Below are 20,131 nucleotides of genomic sequence, written 5' to 3' on the forward strand. Positions count from 1 at the left end.
TTTTTTACAGAGAGGAAGGGAGAGGGATAGAGAGTTAGAAACATCGATGAGAGAGAAACATCGATCAGCTGCCTCCTGCACTCCCCCTACTGGGGATGTGCCCACAACCAAGGTACATGCCCTTGACCGGAATTGAACTTGGGACCCTTGAGTCCACAGGCCGGTGCTCTATCCACTGAGCCAAACCGGTTCGGCTTAACTTTTAATTCTTAGTCACTTAGTCTGATATCCTAAAATGAATTGTGCTGTAATCTTTGTCTATCAGGATTTCCAAAAGCCTCTTGCTTTCTGTTAACAAAAGTCATCTCTCTGTGAAGTCTTCTTTACTACTGTATATAATAGCAGAGCAGAATTCCTTTTCAGCCAGTGTATTTGACTATCTTCCCCACTAGACTATAGGCTACCTCGAGGGGTTTGCCATAATAATGTGATGCTTAACATAATGCCAGGCATATATTTGTTGCCTAATAGATAATTTTTGAATTGATTAATGTATTAGAATTTACTTTACTTGTGTTTACCCCACTGGACTACTAATCCTTGGGGGGAAAGGACCATGTCTTATTCGTTTTTGGGTAACCAGTTTTAAGTAGAGTGTTGGACACAGTAGGTGTCTTCCTGTGTTCAGGACATTGTATTTGAAAACTGAAGAAGTAATTTGAGGCGTAGTGTGATCTCTTTATCGACTAAGGGTTTTGGTAGCTTCTGATAGGGCTCTGGCATCTGGGGATCTCCTTAATCCCAGCTCAGGGTTCAGAGGATGCATAGCGGGCTGTGTCTCTCTCTTTAGTCTCCTCCACTTCTGGTTCACCTTCCTTCCTTGGTTATATCCCTCAGGGTCTCAGTGGCAAAGCCCCGGGAAGTCTGCCCTCCACCCCCCAGCCAGCAGGCCTTGTGTTCCAGGTTTGGGCACCCTGGCCCAGCAGACTGTCAGAGGTGCTGCTCAAGCCTTTGCTCTCATCATCTTTTCTGGAAATCAACAGATGCCCCCGGGGTATTGCTGCCTTGTCTTGGAATCTTGCTTCGTCCGGTAATTCTTCACTTCCTTGTCAGTTCTGTAAAGCCTTCTCACAGGCATTTGCTTATATTTCATCCAGATTTTCTAGTTGTCCTCAGCGAACATAATTCATATCACTGGAAGTGGCAGATCCCTTCACTGTTACTATTCTCTTTTACTCCGACGTTTCTCCCCTATTATGCCTATTTTCAAGTTTTGACTTAAATGCCAGCCAGGTTTGTTATTGGTCATCTTCTTAGCACTATTGTTTCTCTGTAGAGAGTCAGGTTTAATAATAATTTTCTATAACATTTTAATAATAACATTCTGTAATATATTTAATAATAATAATTTGTAGTACATTTTGTAATAAAGCTTAAAATATCTTTGAAGCTTTAAATATTTTTTTCCGGGCTCTGAAAACAGACACTCTGGAAAAATATAAAAAGGTATAGTGATAATTAAAGGTACACGTCATCTACAAACCTACCACTTGGTTTATAACATTGTATGTTTTAGTGTTTTTTAGTCTGTTATTTATACATGTGAGCATATTCCAAATGTAAGTAATGAAATTCTAATCAGAGAACATTTTTAGACTGCAGTTTTCATTTAACATTAGAGTACTGTGAACATTTTCTCGTCGTTAGTGTTTTTTTGAATATGATTTTTTGATGCTTAGTTGGGATTCTGTTATTCGGTTGTAATGTTATTTAGCCATTCTCCTACTTCTGTTTCAAGTTTTCATAAAAGATAAGTCTGCGGAAATCATTTTTGGACACAACTTTCTGTGCCAATTATTGAGTCATTACTCTCAGTGGGTTTGAGTGTTCGTAAGTTTCTTTTATTGAGGCTTTGAAAAAGGGACAATTACATTTTACAGTTTCACTGGTTTAGATTCAAGCTGAAAGTCTCACTGTTCGTCTAGGACAGTGGTTCTCAACCTTCTGGCCCTTTACATACAGTTCCTCATGTTGTGACCCAACCATAAAATTATTTTCGTGGCTACTTCCTAACTGTAATGTTGCTACTGTTATGAATCGTCATGTAAATATCTGATATGCAAGATGGTCTTAGGCGACCCCTGTGAAAGGGTCGTTCGACCGCCAAAGGGGTCTCGACCCACAGGTTGAGAACCGCTGATCTAGGTTCTGATATGACAAGAGTGAAGTGCACTTTGGATTCCTGGAGGGTATACGAGGGACTAGATAAATGCCGCCTTAAGTAATTGGGAGGAAGTTGAATTGAGTTACATATGGAAGTAATCATTGTCAAGAACAAGAAAAAATATGTGACACCCCAGGAACACTTTGTAAACAGAATAGGAACAGTGTGTACACAACCGACCAGAACAGACGAAGCAAGTCCAAATGTACCCTCAGTGAGCACTAACTGAACGGGAAAATGAATACACCCTCTCTTGCTTTTCCATGTAGATTGGCTGTGGCCATTACATAATCTGCTGCTGGCCGGCCTTACCATCTTCCTGGTTCTCATTTGTGGTGACATTTCATTCTTAGAACTGATGATTGAGTAATTTTCATCTTCTCTCTTTGGTGAAGTACTTCTCACCCAGTGTTTGTGGGCCTTTCACTTTAATTGACCTTTTCCATCTGACCCTGCTCAGTTAGTTGTTTCCATGGCTGGTCCTGCCCCGCCCTCTTCCTTGCACAGACCTGGGTCCTCCTGGATCACCCTATCACCCTGCTGCATTCACAGCACCCATGGCGTGCCAAATTCCACCCAACAATTGGGGTTTTGCATAATTATACGGTAAATATGTCTCAACACACCCCTTCTATTATGAAATACTCTGTGATTAAAAGAGCACAGTGGTGAGTCATATGTGCCATGTACTGACCTTACCATCACATCTTAATTTTTTTAAATTAATATATTTTTATTTATTTCAGGGAGGAAGGGAGAGGGAGAGAGAGCTAGAAACATCAATGATGAGAGAGAATCATTGATCCGCTGCCTCCTGCATGCCCCTTACCGAGCAATCGAGCCTGGGGCCCTTCAGTCTGCACGCCCACACTCTATCCACTGAGCCAAACCAGCCAGGGCCATTACATCTTCATTTCGTCGTCTTTCTCCGGACTGTCTCATGAACAAGGGCACCTGGAAGGGGATGTGTCACCAGGACTGTGATCTATGGCTTGTGAGCACAAAGAGAAGGGCCATCGGGCTAGCGCTGTGGCCGGCAAACTGCGGCTGGCGAGCCACATGCGGCTCTTTGGCCCCTTCAGTGTGGCTCTTCCACAAAATACCACGTGCGCGCTTGAAACTTTGTGGCCCATGCACAGAAGTCGGTATTTTGTGGAAGAGCCAGTATTTTGTGGAAGAGCCACACTCAAAGGGCCAAAGAGCCGCGTGTGGCTCGAGAGCCGCAGTTTGCCGACCACTGGGCTAGTGGAACAGCAGCCAATGATAGTTACAGGAGCAGCTAGGGCACAGCCAGGTGTCGGAACCAGGGCCCACTCTGGAGTGAGAAGAACACACCAACCCGTAGCCAGGACAGTGTCGTCAGGAATGATGTGATGTGTTCAGGACTGGACACAAGACTAGGTGCCAGTCCGCTGTCAGAGCGGGAGGAGGCAGGCCTGGGAACCAAAGGATGAGTACAAAGAGGATCAGAGGCCAGATGGACGCCTGCACGTACTTTTCAACACACTGTGTCTAGAATCAGCCTTGTCAGAGTCCTTCACGTGCTCTTATTTCTGACGATGACAAGATGTATCTGGTCGCCCAGGCTTGAAATCTGAGAGTCTTGTTTGCTTCCCTTTATCTTTGCATCTAGTCACTTTCCAAGTCTCTGAAGATTCCACCTCCATGTGGACAAGCCTTGGGTTCAAACCAGGGCTCTTCCACACACGGGACCTAACATAGTCCCTTAACCTTTCAAGCTGACGTGTAAGATGACAATTAGAGGTGCGTAGGTACCACCTTATCAGCTCTCAGCCGGACTATTGCAGTGGCTTCCAGGTGGGGTTCCTCATCCACGGGAGCCTCCTGGTCTCCTCCAGCTTGAACTTCTGATGACATAGCTCTGATCATGGCAGATCGCCCTTCAGAAACCTTTACGGCATCTTCATTAACTGCGAATAAAGCCCCAAATTCCTATCCTGGTGTGGAGGACCCTCTACCATGTGGCGCCGCTTGCATTTCTAGCTTCGCTCCCTAACTGTCCCATCCCTATACTGTGTTCCAACCAAGTTGGACCATTTGCTGTTTTTAGCACAGGCTCCTGTCCAGTGGCCTTGCTCATATCTGAGCTTGTTCTTTATGCCTCTGAGGTTCCCACACCTTCTCTGCTTCCCGGGCCCTGTCCAAATACTACCCCGGTTGCACCTCCCAGGGACCCGTCTCAGCCACAGGCCTCAGTAATGTCTTCCTCGGAGCTTCATCTCCTTCTCTGAATTTTTGTCGTGTTTACTGCTTGATGCTCTGTGTTATTTGGGTCCGTGACTTGTTTAACTTCCTGTTCTCAGTCCTGGAGAGTTCTTCCTAAGCGCTCAGCAAATGCCTGGTCTGTGGTAGGCAGTTAGTAAATGTATTGTCAGTAAGCCAGGCAAAGGCATAGCAACAAGCTGATTAAGGGGTGACAGGTCCCTGGGAACTGAAAGGACAGGAAAGCCCCTGCATAACCCTGGCTCAGGAGAGCTGATGCCAGCCAAGACCTTTTATATGGTTCTTGCTAAGGTGTGAAGAGGCAAGGGAAATGCCCTGGTTGGGTAGCTCAGTTGGTGAGCGTGCCTTCCCTATATGCCACGATTGCAGGTTCGATCCCTGGCCAGGGCACATACAAGAATCAACCAATGAATGCATGAATAAGGGGAACAACAAGATCAATTAGGGGGAAAAGGAGATCAGGGAACTCACTTGAGGGGCTGTTATATGCCAGTCACTCTGCAAGGCTTTTTACCATAAATTTTGCATGTGAATGCCCATCGGATCACATTCTTCCTTAGTGTTCTCCACTGGTGTCCTGTTACCCTTACGCAATCCATCTCCACACCCAGCCCTGTGGGATGCCCAAGTCTGGGCCTTCTGAGACTAGACAAACCTTACCACCTCCTCACTTTTTCTCTTTCTCTTATCTTCCCTATTCCACCCCTTCATGAAGGCACAGCCCGTGAATCCCAAAAGTAAGTCTTTCCTTTTCAGCCGTAAAGCTGACCTCATTGTGAGGATATTTTTTTCCATTGGTTTTTCAGAGAGAGTGGAAGGGCAGGGGAGAAACAGAAACATCGGTGTGAGAGAGAGACACATTGATCAGTTGCCTCCTGCACGCGCCCCAACCAGCGCCAGGGATCGAGCCTGCAACCCAGGAACGAGCCCTGGACTGGAATTGAACCTGAGACCCTTCAGTCCATGGGCCAATGCTCTATAAGCATTGAGCCAAACCGGCTAGGCGGGCATGGGCAATGTTCTTAACCCTGAGCCTCAGTTCTTTCATCTATAAAATGGGATAATACAGCACCTACTTCATTAGGTTATTGCAGGGAAGATCCACGTAAAGCACTTAGCACAGTGCCGGAGTGTTTTCCATGTTGAATCATTAGTAGTGATGCTATTTTTTAAGATAGAGAACAGAATAAGAAGCACAAAGGTGGGAGATCTCCAGGAAGATGATTTCCTCTCAGATGAGCTGAGCTTGAAGTGCCCAAGGGAGATGCATTCGGCAATACCTAGGAGACAAGTGTGGGCCTGGGACAGGGGCTCGTGTGCTACTGCAGGATCCAGGATCCTGGCTCTACCGCTGAGCTTGGCACCCTCTCTGACCCTTTCCTACATCTCAGAACTCTGCCTGAGCTTGTGAAACACATCTCATCACCTGCAGACACTTGCTCATACGCATGTACGGGGCTAAGGGCTGGAGGCCTGTTGTGCGTTTCCAGCCACCGGCTGTTGCGTGTGCTCGTGCTGGGTGTTCGCTGCTCCGGATGCGGGCTGAGCGGGCAGTGAGGTGAAGCCCAGCTGCCATCCGGGCATGTGAGGTCTCTGTGGAGGTTAAATCCCCTGTGGTCAGTGTACTTGTCTTTGATAGGGACTGTCTGCAGGGAACGTGATTCACGTGTTTTCTTTCTGACTGCGTGCAGGTCATCAACGCCGTGGTCCTGTTGATTCTGCTGAGCTCCCTGGCGGACCCCGACCAGCGTCACTTCTCGAGTTCGGAACTGGGAGGTGACTTAGAGTTCATGGATGACGCCAGTAAGTACATCAGGTGGCAAGTGTAGACATTTTGGTATTTTCAAGGGCAGGGAATCCGGCTTCCAGTTCCTATTAAATTAAGTATTGATTCATGGGCCCATAGGAACTGATATTTAACTTCCCATCGTTACAAATCAAATCAAATAAGTATTTGTGCGCTGCCCTCTGTGTTCTCAGTGTAGGAGTCTAAATAAGGATTCTTTTTCCTGTTTTCGTCTTACGTTAACTTGCCCCTTTTAAAAACGAATTGCTTTGTCATCATCTTTTTACCCTGGCCTTTGGGTCTTTTAGGGAGGAGGAGGGATAAAGATAAATGGCAGGATGGAAGGTTAAAAGGCTCATGCAGGTCTTATTGCGTCTGCTATTGTTTCAGTATTTATCTTTCTTCCGGGAGGTGATCATTCTCCGTCTGGAAACCATGTTGGTAGTTATTTGGTGGATTTGGGGCCTTTTTCTGATAAATAGAAGCATAAGCCAGGCACCCAGCTCTAAGGTCACAGAAATCTGAATATTTTATCATCACAGTCACACTGTGTCCTTGCTGTGCCTAGTCCCAGACAAAATGTCATGCAAATGTATTTCTCACTGGCTTTGAGAAATACATTTTAAATACATTTGGGGGAAAAAATTGTTGCTGGGCAAATAAGAGGGGAGGGAGAATGGATCAAGAGGCAGTTTTAGAGACTGGGAGTATTTGTTGACCATAAACAAATAGCCAGCTATTTCTCCAGCAAAATGGGTTTATTCCAGAATAACCAGGAATTGCAATTCAAGACATGGGGTCTAATGGTGAACCACCTCAGATCCAGAGAAAGGACATCAAAACATGTGAAAAGGAAATACAAGATAAAGGAAGTTTAATTTTTAAAAAATCATTCAAATGACAGAGCAGGAAGAGCCTTACTCTGCGGTGCCCGCAGCCATGTGGAAAGCCCCAGCTGACCAAACTTTTTCTTTTTTTCCCGAATTTGCAGATTTTTTTTCTAATTTTGCAGATTTGTCTTTCTAGTCGACCTTATTTGTATTTTATTCACTGGGTAGATGCATCTGATTAGGAAAAGATACCGCTCCATTTATTGGAGAAAGGATGGTCTTTTCAATAAATGGTTTATATAACATCTCATCTACCGCTTACTAGCTGGGCAGTCTTGGGCAAGTTTTCTTTTTTCTCTAAAATGAAGCTGTAATAATAGTACCTACCTTTTAAGGGTGCCATAAGGATTAAGTGAAATAACAGTGCCTAGTTCACTGAGGAGAATGGGGAAAAGAGAAAGCAGACAACGTACATCCCACTATGCTCAGAGCTTTATGCAGGACGAGCATGCCATGCTCATTGCTTCACATGCAAACGGCAGCCCTGGAATGGGTGTGTGTAACCGGAGACGTTCCCTTTGCATTTAAGGCATTTAAAATGCATTCACGTCTACTCCCTCCCCTGGCTCTACAAGAATGCGATGAGGCATTCATGAAATTCCCGTGTAGGTACTTCTTTCCTCACTAGAGGGAAAAGGTACATTAATTTAGCGTTGAAATTATAACATAAACTATAAATATGTATGTATTCCAAAAGAAATCATGATCTTTTAGGTACTGGTCTGAGGCTATCCTAACCTTCATTTCTTTTTCTTTCTTGAATCAGATTTTCACTGTTATAAAAACCATTAGCGCCCAACCAGCGAGGCTCAGTGGTTGAGCATTGACCTATGAACCAGGAGGTCATGGTTCCATTCCCGGTCAGGGCACAAGCCGGGTTTCCGGCTTGATCCCCAGTAAGGGGCGTGCAGGAGGCAGCCAATCAGTGATACTCTCACATCATTGATGTTTCTATCTCCCTCTCTGATCCTCTCTGAAATCAATAAATATTTTTTAAAAATCGTTAGTGTTATAAATTTACTGCATTAAATCTGTAGAACAAACTGAGAAACATTCCTTTTTTTTAAGGTGGCAAATGGTCTTTGTTGACATGTCTGCATTTCTGTCCTAGCGTAGACTTCCACCCTGTGCTTCTGTTCTTAAACCTCCTGCTTAAAATGTTGAGGCTAAAGAGAGGATGGTTCTGCAACTGGAATCCTTTCCTTTGGAGAAGTAACCTGTAGGAAGTCAGCAGCCTGGCTGGCTCAAGGTCACTATTCAAAGGTTAAATAGAAGCAGCACGTACAGTAGAAAGAGCCAGAGATGGCAATCGTAAGAGCAGCGTTAGTCATCGTTCAGCTTTCTGTGCAAATGCTCCCAGCAAGTTACATAACCTCTGAGCCCTGGTTTCATAATCTGCTCTGTGGGAACAGTGACATGCCTGGGAGTTAGGGCGACTGAAGGAGAGGTCCGTGAAATGGCTCAGAAACTGTCGCACTGGGCAGACCTTTCCTGCGTGTCATCAGTATAACAATTATTAAGGAGATATTTTATATTCTCTCCTTTTTTTTACTAATTCCTTGGAATCCGGAGTATATTTTAATCTTGCAGCACATCTCCATTCAGATTGACCTCATTCCAGATGCTCAGTGTCCGCATGTGGGTAGTAGCTACCGTACTGGCTATCTGCCCTCTTCTCAGAGTTGAGGTTGCAGTTGTGAACAAGATGTAGAAAGCCTTTCCCTCCCCAGGTTCTCCTCTAGCAGAGGGAGACAGACAACACACCACAAATGTGGGCACGATCACAGCGACATGCCATCAAGAAAATGCAGTAGTGATGTGGGCCTGCCTGGGAGGTGTTGCATCGAGCTGAGACCTGCCTGGTTCAGAAGGCAGAGCCAGCCCTGTGAAAATCTGAGTGACGTTTCTTCCAGTCAGTGGGCGTGGCCTCAGATGGGATGGGTGATCTTGTGTTTAATGAACCAAATGGCATGGCTGGATTGTAGAGAGCAAGAAAGTGGGATGAGGTCTGAAGAGACTGGAGGAGTGGACCTCCTTTATCGTTTCTCCCTTGTTTTGTTAATCCTCACTTGAGAGGTTTTTTTCCCCCCATTGGTTTTTAGAGAGAGTGGAAGGGAAGGGTAGAGACCAAGGGAAACATCGATGTGAGAGAGACTGGGCCTGGGGATCGAGCCTGCAATCGAGGTTCGTGCCCTTGACCGGAATCAAAGCCGCAACGCTTCAGTCCAAAGGCCGAGACACTGTAACCACTGAGCCAAGCCAGCTGGGGCTAGACCTGCTTTAGAATAAGCAGAGACAGGAAGGCCATGATAAGAAACAGGTTTTATATTAAATGAGATGGGAAGCCAGTGGAGGGTTTTAATAGGGGCATGAGACACATGAGTGTATAAAATACAAGTTAGACACTACATATTTTAAAAAACAACAGCTATCATATAATTCAGTGGACCAGACATCCAACTTTTTAGATATATCTCTAACCAATATCGCTTTCCCATTTTTGAAATAAACTTATATGTAAACCAATCTCTCACCTACAGGCATTTCTACGATTTAGGGAGAACATCTTTTGAGCCTCACTCTCCTTAACTCTCATCTTCTCAAATTCCAAAAGATCTCTGCTGCTTTACTTTGTATGAAGGGCCCTCACTTGTAATTGGTTTATAGACAAAGTGCCTTTGTGGAGAGACTAAAGAAATGCTTAAACAATGGATCTACTGATTTTTTTTTTTAACCTTTGGCAGACATGTGCATTGCTATCGCAATTTCCCTTCTCATGATCCTGATATGTGCAATGGCTACTTACGGAGCGTACAAGGTAAGCAGCTTTGCAGTCAGCGGGGCCTTCGGGAGGCTCAGACACAAAGCCCACTCCCGGAGGGGACTGTGGCCATGTCGCCCTGGCTCAGTGTAAATTAAGTCTAGTGAACAGGAGGGCTTCGGGCCCGGGCCTGTTGGCTAGATGCCCTCGATGCCCCGTTGTTCCTGAGCTGCCTAACCAGAATTTCTTGCCAGGTGTGTTCAGCTCTTCCTCAACCCCCGTAAGCCACTCATCCTCACTTCGGAAGTCTAATACCTCCTCCTCCCCCTTTTTTTGTCCAAAATGTGTCATAATACACCCAATGTTGCCTCAATTCCTCCCCATGAGCATGGATTAAAAGTTTGATTTTTTTCCCGTTTAAAAAAATAAAAAGGGAAAGAAGCAGGGCCTTTCCTCCATCCCTTGCATGTGTGATCTGTACAGCTGTCCGTAAGGAGTCCGATGCCATCACTCTCGGTTTTCTGAGCGGATCTTTGAGAGTCTAAGTCTCTCGTGAATATGGTGTCGTACTAGGAAAACCAATATAGTCTCAGAAATGTTCGTTGGATTTCTTCATTGACTCCCATTTGGTTTACCAGTTGCCCTCGTGGCCTGGCTTAGTGGATGCTATTTCTCCCGTTTCCCTTCAGATTAAGAAAAAAATCTCTCTGAATGAGAAGAAATCCTGTTTGGTGATTTTGAACGTGATGAGCATTAACGTCCTGTTTTCTGTTTTCTACAGCGACGTGCTGCCTGGATCGTCCCTTTCTTCTGTTACCAGATCTTTGACTTTGCTCTGAGCGCCTTGGTTGCCATCACTGTGCTGGTTTATCCGAACTCCATTCAGGAGTACATACGACAGCTGGTATGTGGCCGCCCCCGTCACTGCATCTCTTCCTGAGGCAAACCTGGTTAAGTAGCAGATAAGAGGTATCCGGATAGGCATGCACACATTAATTTGGGGATTTTTTTTTTAAGTCAGTATTGTAACTTTTAAAAAATATGGATTTTTATTGATTTCAGAGAGGAAGGGAGGAGAGAGAGAGAGAGAAAAACATAAATGATGAGAATCATTGATCGCTGCCTCCTGCACGCCCTCCACTGGGGATTGATCCCGCAACCCGGACATATGCCCTCGACCAGAATCGAACCCAGGACCCTTCAGTCCACACTATCCACTGAGCCAAATCAACTAGGGCTATTTTGTGGATTTTTAAAAATATATATTTTATTGATTTTTTACAGAGAGGAAGGGAGAGGAATAGAGAGTTAGAAACATCGATGAGAAAGAAACATCGATCAGCTGCCTTCTGCACACCTCCTACTGGGGATGTGCCCACAACCAAGGTACATGCCCTTGACTAGAATCGAACCTGGGACCTTTCAGTCCGCAGGCCGACGCTCTATCCACTGAGCCAAACCGGTTAGGGCTGATTTGTGGATTTTTAACTTGCATCTGAGTTAGTGACTAGAGGTTTTTTTGATGTTACCACGGAGATAAGAGTTTTGGTTTGTTAGAGCGCCCTTTGGAAAACCAACCTCCTGAGATAAGTTGGTGGCTGAGGTGATATTAGATGCACCTCCCTAACTTATAAGCTGGTTGCTAATTGTTTTATTTTTGTGAAATGTAATTTGCTCAGTTAGCAGCAAAGGGTAGCTTTTTGCTTCAGCTGCTGTACGGGGAAAGTGGGACTCAGCTACATTCTGCGTCCCAGACTTATGTGGCCACAGAGCTCTTTCTTCCCCCAGCAGTTTTTTAGACCGGTTTTCTGCGTGTCCTTTGTAACCATTATGCAAATATTGAGGGCTGGGTTTTGAGAAGTTTGGGGAGGGTGTGAGAATAGAATACTTCTGCCTTTTACATTTTTAAAAAATGTTTTTATTGATTTTTAGAGAGAGAGGAAGAAGGGAGAGGGATAGAGAGATAGAAATATCATTAATCAGCTGCCTCCTGCACACCGCCTACTGGGGATCGAGCCCATAACCCGGGCATGTGCCCTGACCAGGAATCGAACCAGTGACCTTTTGGTTCATAGTTCGACACTCAACCCCTGAGCCATGCCTGCTGGGCTGTTTTTTTAATTATTATTTATTAATTATTGTATTATTTTCCATACAGGCAACCTTCTTTGCCCCACCCTGTGTATGACCCACAGGTTGTACAGAATCCTCTGTCTTGAAGGGCGTGTGTGTTCACTCAGTGATGATGATCTGGTGCTGAGGTCCGGACATCCCCCTTGGAAGTGTGGAGGGAGCGTGACCTCCACGTAGCCTGCCACGTGCGGGCCTGGGAAGGGGGGTGCTGAGTCTATTGTGTGCTCCAGCCCACCCCTTGGCAGAGATTTATAAATAGGACCGGAGAGCCTTATGGGTAGGCCAGCGTTCAGAGCACTGCGGATACTGCCTAGACTTTCTGCTGTGCCCACAGGGCTCAGTCACTCGGTACTCATTCTAGAGCCGCTAGTAGTAAAATGACAATATTGTTCATGCTGACAGGAATTGTAATAGCAGCTGTAAAAAAAAAAAACCATCTACTTTTATTTGTAATTACAAACCAAATAAAACAAGTGAGGACGTTCTACTTAGAGATCCGCCTGGGCTGAAAGAGTGAGGCCTACAGACGGTCTCGGTGCCTGGGAGACAGTAATGAGAGGACAGTCGAAGAGCCGCCGATTCGGAGGCCCTTGTTGACACGTTGAGAAATAATGAGTCCGAGAGACGGTTGTCTGAGGAGGTGGGGGAAAGCACCCACTCATGCCTTTTCTGTTTACGTGGAGTCTTGTGAAATGTCGCTGAAAACAAGCTGTGTCCGTGTGTTTGTGGGTCTCAGCTGGACTCAGACACCCCGTCACTTTTCTGGGGGAATAAGCGTAAAGTCTTTATGGAAAAGGGTCCCATGCTTCCACTTTCATCCTTTTTTACGAGACACAGAAACCATATGATTTCATGTTCTCTGTGAACAGCAGCTGGTTTTATTCTTACCCGTTACGCTAAGGACTCCGAAACCCTTCCAGGCTCCCAGGGAAGGGACCCGTTTCACGGGCCGATCACCAAGAATGACTTAGGTTTTATTTCTTACATGTTTTGCCCACAGTGAAAGGAGACTCTGAACATCACTGAGTGGTGCTCACCCCCCGGGAGGTGGAGCCAAGCCCGGTGCGGGAGTGGGGGGGCGGGGGGGGGTAGTTACGAGTTTTCTCTGGATCCTTCCTTAACATTTGGGATGACTCTCTTGTGTCTCAGGGTATGGCTAATATGGAGTCCAAATACATAGCCCTGGCCGGTGAAGCGATGAAAGGCCGCAGTGCACTGGGCAGCCTTCCCGCACCCTTTCCTCAGCCAGTTAAACGCTGGGCTTGGCTCAGTGCCGGCAGGTGTTTCATGGCAAAGCTCTGTCTGTCTCCACACCCCCCCCCCCTTGCCCCCCAGAGCAGCAGATTTTACTCTTCCTGAAAACTTTCCTTTGACCTGGTGGTTAATCAGTTAATCAGTGGAACTTGATTATTCTTAGTGAAGATTTTGCTCTTTGAGGAAAATAGCATCAATAAAAGTGGTCTCTATAAAGAAGATACCAACTTTATTTTATTTATTTTTAAATATATTTTTCCTTTATTTCCGAGAAGAAGGGAGAGGGAGAGAGGGAGAGAGAGAGGCAAACATCAATGATGAGAGAGAATCATTGATCGCCTGCCTCCTACACACCCCCTCCTGGGGATCGAGCCCACATTCCGGACATGTGCCCTGACTGGGATTTGAACCATGACCTCCTGGTTCATAGGTTGATGTTCAACCGCTGAGCCACACTGACCGGGCAAGAAGACTAATTTTAATAGTTTTTTCCCCTTTGCCCTGCACAAGCTCTTGAGTCAGAATGGTCCAGAATTCGCAGGCAAATCCAAGTATCAGAGGTGTGTAAAGACTACTACCTTTCAGCTTTTTGTATAGTAGGAGGACACAGGTATGTTTTCAGGTCTCTCAGGAATCTTCCTCTGATTGTTCTTTTTGAGAGTTATTGCCTGAATTATGAGCGGACTAGCCTCTCCTTGCCACACCGTTTGTAGCTTTTCATTTGGAGAAGTAAAGTAGGCTAGATATTCTAGGGGTCTTTAATAGCTACCTGCCCTCACTGTTTTCATAAGCACATGTGATTAATGCCTAGGGAATATAATCCTGAGTGATTAATGCGTTTTGCTAATGAGGCACTTTCCTTTTTGCAGCCTCCTAATTTTCCCTACAAAGAGGATGCCATGTCAGTGAATTCTACCTGTTTGGTCCTTGTTGTTCTTCTGTTTATCAGCATTCTCTTGGCTTTCAAGGTAAGAATAAAGATTTTACTTCTTGCCTATTGTTAAACGTTTTCATGAATGCCACAGAAGTACACAGACTTCAGTCAGCTCATTCTCTTGCTTAGATATCTGAACTGCTTTTGGATTTCCTGACATTCTGTTCCTTCTCTTATCTGCATGAGATAAACACTCACCAAACTTCCATAGGCCCGTCCAGTCAAGGGTTATTCCAAAATCTATTAGGATGAGAAAAAATTAATGTAATGTCATTCATTATGTAATATCCTATATAATAAAAGCCTAATATGCAAACCGGCCAAATGCGGAAAGACCCGAGGAACGACCGGTTGGTTGCTATGACGCGCACTGACCACCAAGGAGCAGACGCTCAACGCAGGAGCTGCCCACAGGCCCCAGGCCAGCCAAGGCAGGTGTGAGCAGGGCCCCCTACCCCCCCCAATCACCCTGCTGGTCACCCCCACAATGGGCCCTGATTGCCGGCCAGGCCTAGGGACCCTACCCATGCATGAATTTCATGCACCTGGTCTCTGGTATATTATATGCTGCAACATTTATTTCAGGGTTTTTAATTTGTTTTTAAAATGCAATATATTCTGAACATCATTGTTTAACAGTCTATTATATCAACTTATCATTATTTAATAAATTACTTATTGTTGGACATTGAGACAGTTTCTACTTTTTCAGTTATTAATATTGCTACAATGAATGCATTTAGATACATCTTTTGTATAGTTAGGCATTCCTCAAGATGCATTTCGTAAAATTAGAGGGAATGCATAATTCGAAGGCTTTTGACAGGCTGCCAAATTGACCTCCACAGAAGTTGAATGACAGTACTCCTGTCAGCAGTGTTCCTCATTTGTTTTCATCTTGTAAACCAGATAATAGACACATCACTATAATCTATTCATGTGTGCTACTAATAAGTAGAAAATTCTCAGTTTATTGTTGGACTTTGAACTTTTAATTCTTAATATCATAAAAATTACCCAATTCTTCAAAAAAAATCAAACCTCAGGAAGCTTGAGGAAGCTGCATTTAGGGAGAAAAATCATTTAAAATAGGTAATATGATGAAGTGGCTCATTCAAAGAAAAGGAGTCATTGAAAATCATTTAGGTCTACATTTCCCCTTACAAAACAGAGTATTTTGATATTGCATGTGTAGTTTAGTAGTCAAGGCTTTGGGTGCATTTTATGCACAGATGTTGAGGCTTACTGCTTCTGCAGCTCCTCCCCTCCTCTCCCCCAACTTCCTGGCTGCTCTGTCAACCCCAACTACTGTCCTTGGCCACCCGACCACCCAGGCTGCATGTAGATATGGCAGGGCCCCAGGCCAAAGGCCACAGACTCTCAAATCCCACTTAGTGCCTTTGTTTTTGAAGGGTAGATTCCCTGTAGCTTCTGCCTGGTTTTGGTGCCTTTCCCTTGCTTTTACATTGTGTGTGTGTGTGTGTGTGTGTGTTTCTGGCTTTATCAGTTTTACCTGCAAGAAGAAGGTTCATCTGACAAGCTACTCTCTGCCATTACCAGAGGCTCAGAGGCTGGAGCCTCCCAGTGCTCTTAAGAAAGGCATTTTCATTTTGAAGGCATTTTCATTTATATTGAAAATGCTTACTTGAGATTTTGCGTCAGAGCACCCAGATTTACCTCCTATCACTGCTGTTTCCAACTGTGACCATGGCCTTGGTGTCTTCATTTATCAAATAGCAGTGGTAGTTCAGAAAACAATCTGTAGGGGACTGTGAGGTTTGAGGGAACGCACATATGGCAAGATCCATTGTTCCTTCATTTATTCAGTAACTATTTATGAAGGGTCTCCTATGTGGTTTCACATAGGAATATACCTAGGAGTGTCCCCGATTAGTGGCTTCACGACCTACTTTTCTCTGTTACTCATCGATAAGGTTTGTCACCACTCCAGTTCCCCGGGAGTCGACACCAGCACACGACAGTTGCACTTGGTCCTAGGACAGTAGAGGGAGCTATGCTTACCTCCTAGCTCTGCAAATAGGTGATGGACAGAAGTAGTCAGTGCAGGTTTATTTGGGAAATCCACTAAATTCTCTTCCAGGTCACAGAAATGTCAAATAATAAATAAAGTCACTGAAATAGTTATTGGGTTTTTAGAGACAGTAGACCCGAAGTTTCCCATTGGAGTGTTTATTGAGTGAATGCTGCCGACTGGGAATTTGGGAGCAATAAATGTGTTTGGCAATTGCTACTACCTTTTCTTTGAATTTCTTGTTCTGCTCTCAGCCCCTCTCGACTTCCACCACCTACAGAGGTGGTGTGATAGGAAAAGGCTAGCGTAGCACCCTTTGCCAGAAAGGTAGTGTACCCAGTATTTGTAATTTTAAAGTCTTTTTGGTGTAGAAGAGTCAACATGATGCGTTTATAATTTATGTACATAAAGGGTTTGTAATGTGGCTTTATCTATGGTGACATTTGACGTTGTCTGAAATTTGAAAACTAAAGATCATATAATCACTACTACTTCCAGGGTTACTTGATTAGCTGCGTTTGGAACTGCTACCGGTACATCAACGGCAGGAACAACTCCGACGTCCTGGTGTATGTTACCAGCAATGACAGTACGGTAGGTGCCACGGTTACCGCGGGGGTCTCTACATGTCTGAGGGTTTCCACATGTTCCTAGCGTTGGCTCCGTTTTCACAGTTGTTGAAACATTATCATGAACTGCTTAGTCATGAGAGGATTGATAGTTGAACGAAATGTTTCCTTTTCCTTAAAGTATATTAAAATTCAGATCACTCAACTTCTGGTTTATTTTAAAAACCATTACAGATAGAAAATACATGTACCTTCTCCATATTTATGTATCTTAAACCTGAGTTATTAAACCATTGTATATAAATAATTCTGCATAGTATGACTATGTTATCTCACTTAACATATGAAATAAAAACCTAGAAAAGTGGTATGATAGGTGGGGAAATCAGAATGGCAGAGGTTACTATGCCTTTAAAACTTGCCCTGCATAGGGAAACCTCCGTAAAAGAATTTAGGTGATCTCTGTTCTGGTAATAGTTGTGCCTCTCAAATATGATTTTTGGAGCACATGTCTTCTCTGGAAGAGTCCCGGAAATCATTTGCACTTTATGTAATTTATTTTACCCTGACCGCTCACGGTAAGATAAAAGTGTGAGTCCTCCAGGTGTTAACGTCCTGTGTGTCCATCGCCTTTGCACTGAGCACAGTGCCTGGCGCCGTGATCTGTACAGGTACGAGCTCAAGGAGTAGCTAACGAAAAGGGTGGGAATGAGCATGTTGCGGGGTGGGGGGGTGAGGTGGGGGCGGCGGAGATGGGTACTATTGCAGGGGATAGAATGGACAGGACAGAAGAAGGGTAAATATGAATGGCAGGCCAACTCTAAAGTAGAATAGAGTTTTATATTTTGCTTTGTTTTTTGAGTTCTGTAACCTGTCCCTGCCTTTACTTTCCTGTGTATGAAATGGGAAGAAAACAGTTTCAGACTGTACGTTAAATACAGAAGCAAGCTGATGTTGCTGAGAACTCTGGGCTTTCTGAAAGCATGTTATTCACGAATAGTTTTCTTAAGTACTCACCAAGCATTTGTTGAGTTGAATCAAATATGCATGGGCAGAGGTTTAAGAAGAGGCTCTGCCTTGAACAGAGGCACAAAACCCAGCATGCCCAGGTGCTGAGGGACCCTTTCCGGGGTCTGCAGGATGCTATGCACTGATTACAGTAAACACATGTTCGACTCAGCTTCCTGAAGAATTTTGCTAGAATCAGTAAGTTTCTTTAAAGAAATTACTTCAATTCAAAGTCATTATAATTTTGATAAAATTGCTAGCTTAAGAGAATTTTTTTCCTTCCAAGTTTCTGGGTTTTTATTTTATCTATAAGTCTCTCTCTCTCTTTTTTCTTTTCTTTTAAATCTGTATACATATATTGTCCTGCTTGACTAATGAAAAGTCTAAACAAAGTTTGAGATTTTTGAGTTTGAGGAACCAATGAAGTTACTAAACAGGCAAGATATATCAGAAACTTTCCCTAAATATCGTGATGGGTAGGACTTAAAAAGCTATACTATTTTAGAAGTTCCTCAGAGAAGATAATAATGTCCATATTGCATGTCTTTGCTTTGGCATACACTGGTGGTGGTTTTTTAGTGCTTTCTTAAGGGTTGTATGTGTATTTTTAATAGAAGCAAAGTGGAAAGACTACAAAAATACACACATTTACAATATACTTCAAATCAAAGGATATTCTGAAATTTGTAGAAATTGAGGTGCTTAGAGAACTTAAGAACTATTAAGTCCCCAAAATACATCCAAAGAACTTTTTAGAGGAAACTTGTTTTTCTCCATTTGAAAGATTCACAATTAGATATGGAGGAACAGTTGAGTTTCATGTAGGCCAACATCAACTCAAAATCGTTGTGCATTTCAACGGGACATCCCCAGCTCTTCTAATAATAGACCTTTCCTCAGAAAGGCTTCCGGCTTGGCAGTAGCTTGTAGTAAGGAGGATGGGGGGCCGTGGACTCATGCCAGCTTCAGTTGCTCCCTGGTGTGTTGGCATGAGATGCTGGGGGATTGCTTGAGGGTTATTGTTGGTCATTATCTCCCCAGTCATTCTGTATCAACTTGCCCTTTTCAAGGAAACTGAGTTGCTGCTGATAATGTGACTACTTTGTCAAAGTTCTCAGTCAGCCTTTTTATTTTTTTAAATTTTTTTTGAAGAATGGTATTCCTGGGAAAGGAAGATTTATCATGTCTCATAACTCAATTGCATTGATTGTTTACTCCAAAATATAGGGATAGGTCACCACCTGAAGTCTCAGCTCTCTGACAGTATTTTAAAATGTTTTAAAAAAACACAGAATGATGCCAAAACCGGTTTGGCTCAGTGGATAGAGTGTCGGCCTACGGACTCAAGGGTCCCGGGTTCGATTCCGGTCAAGGGCATGTACCTGGGTTGCGGGCACATCCCCAGTAGGAGATGTGCAGGAGGCGGCTGATCGATGTTTCTCTCTCATCGATGTTTCTAACTCTCTATCTCTCTCCCTTCCTCTCTGTAAAAAATCAATAAAATATATTAAAAACAAAACAAAAAAAAAACAATGTGATTGATGTACATTGCTTTGATTCTGGCAAGGTTGGGAATTGATGTATAGAAGGAGGTTTGACACCTTCTTCTATAAAATATATGAGGTACTTTGTTAACTAAAGGTACTTTCACCTCTTATACTTTGGTGTTAGTGTCATCTATGTGTATGAAACGCTCGCATGCAACCAAGGTACATGCCCTTGACCAGAATCGAACCCGGGACTCTTCAGTCCCCAGGCCGACACTCTATCCAGTGAGCCAAACCGGCCAGGGCTGTGGTTATTTTTTAAGCATACTTATATATAAAATAATTTTTATACGAGGTAATTTCTTAACATCATAAAATACCCAGTAAGTGCTCAGATTCCCAATTGTCTCGTAAATGTCATATTTTTCTAGCAGTTTCTTTGAAACAGAACCTATGGCTCAATACAGGGGGTGGGTAAAAGTAGGTTCACAGTTGTGAGTCTGTGGAAGTTGATTCTTGTATTGTTATTTACTAATTATTGTAGTAACTTTCCATACAAACAACTTACTTTTGCCCACCCCTGTATGTATTTTAAGTCTCTGTAAATTTTTTGTTAAAGAAATTGGTTTGTCCTGCAGACTAGATTTTTCTGATTGTAGTCCTTTGACTTTCCAGTAAGTTAGATCTAGAGCAGTGGTTCTCAACCTTCCTAATGCCGCGACCCTTTAATTCAGTTCCTCATGTTGTGGTGACCCCCGATTTCATTGTTACAAATTGAACATAATTAAAGCATAGTGATTAATCACAAAAACAATATGTAATTATATATGTGTTTTCCGATGGTCTTAGGCGACCCCTGTGAAAGGGTC

The 20,131-nt window shown here is 43.9% G+C and overlaps 1 protein-coding gene across 1 annotated transcript in view; it reads left to right on the plus strand.

Annotated features, from left to right (window-relative positions):
• Positions 1 to 20,131, plus strand: part of LAPTM4B (lysosomal protein transmembrane 4 beta) — a 35,621-nt gene that overhangs the window by 10,560 nt on the left and 4,930 nt on the right. The window contains exons 2-6 of the mRNA XM_014550268.1: positions 6,100 to 6,211; positions 9,829 to 9,902; positions 10,627 to 10,749; positions 14,102 to 14,200; positions 16,697 to 16,792. Of these exons, the coding sequence (XP_014405754.1) occupies positions 6,100 to 6,211; positions 9,829 to 9,902; positions 10,627 to 10,749; positions 14,102 to 14,200; positions 16,697 to 16,792 (504 nt within the window). The remainder of the gene's footprint in view (positions 1 to 6,099; positions 6,212 to 9,828; positions 9,903 to 10,626; positions 10,750 to 14,101; positions 14,201 to 16,696; positions 16,793 to 20,131) is intronic.

Source organism: Myotis brandtii, unplaced genomic scaffold (assembly GCF_000412655.1).
Source record: "Myotis brandtii unplaced genomic scaffold, ASM41265v1 scaffold59, whole genome shotgun sequence".
Lineage (NCBI taxonomy): Eukaryota > Metazoa > Chordata > Mammalia > Chiroptera > Vespertilionidae > Myotis > Myotis brandtii.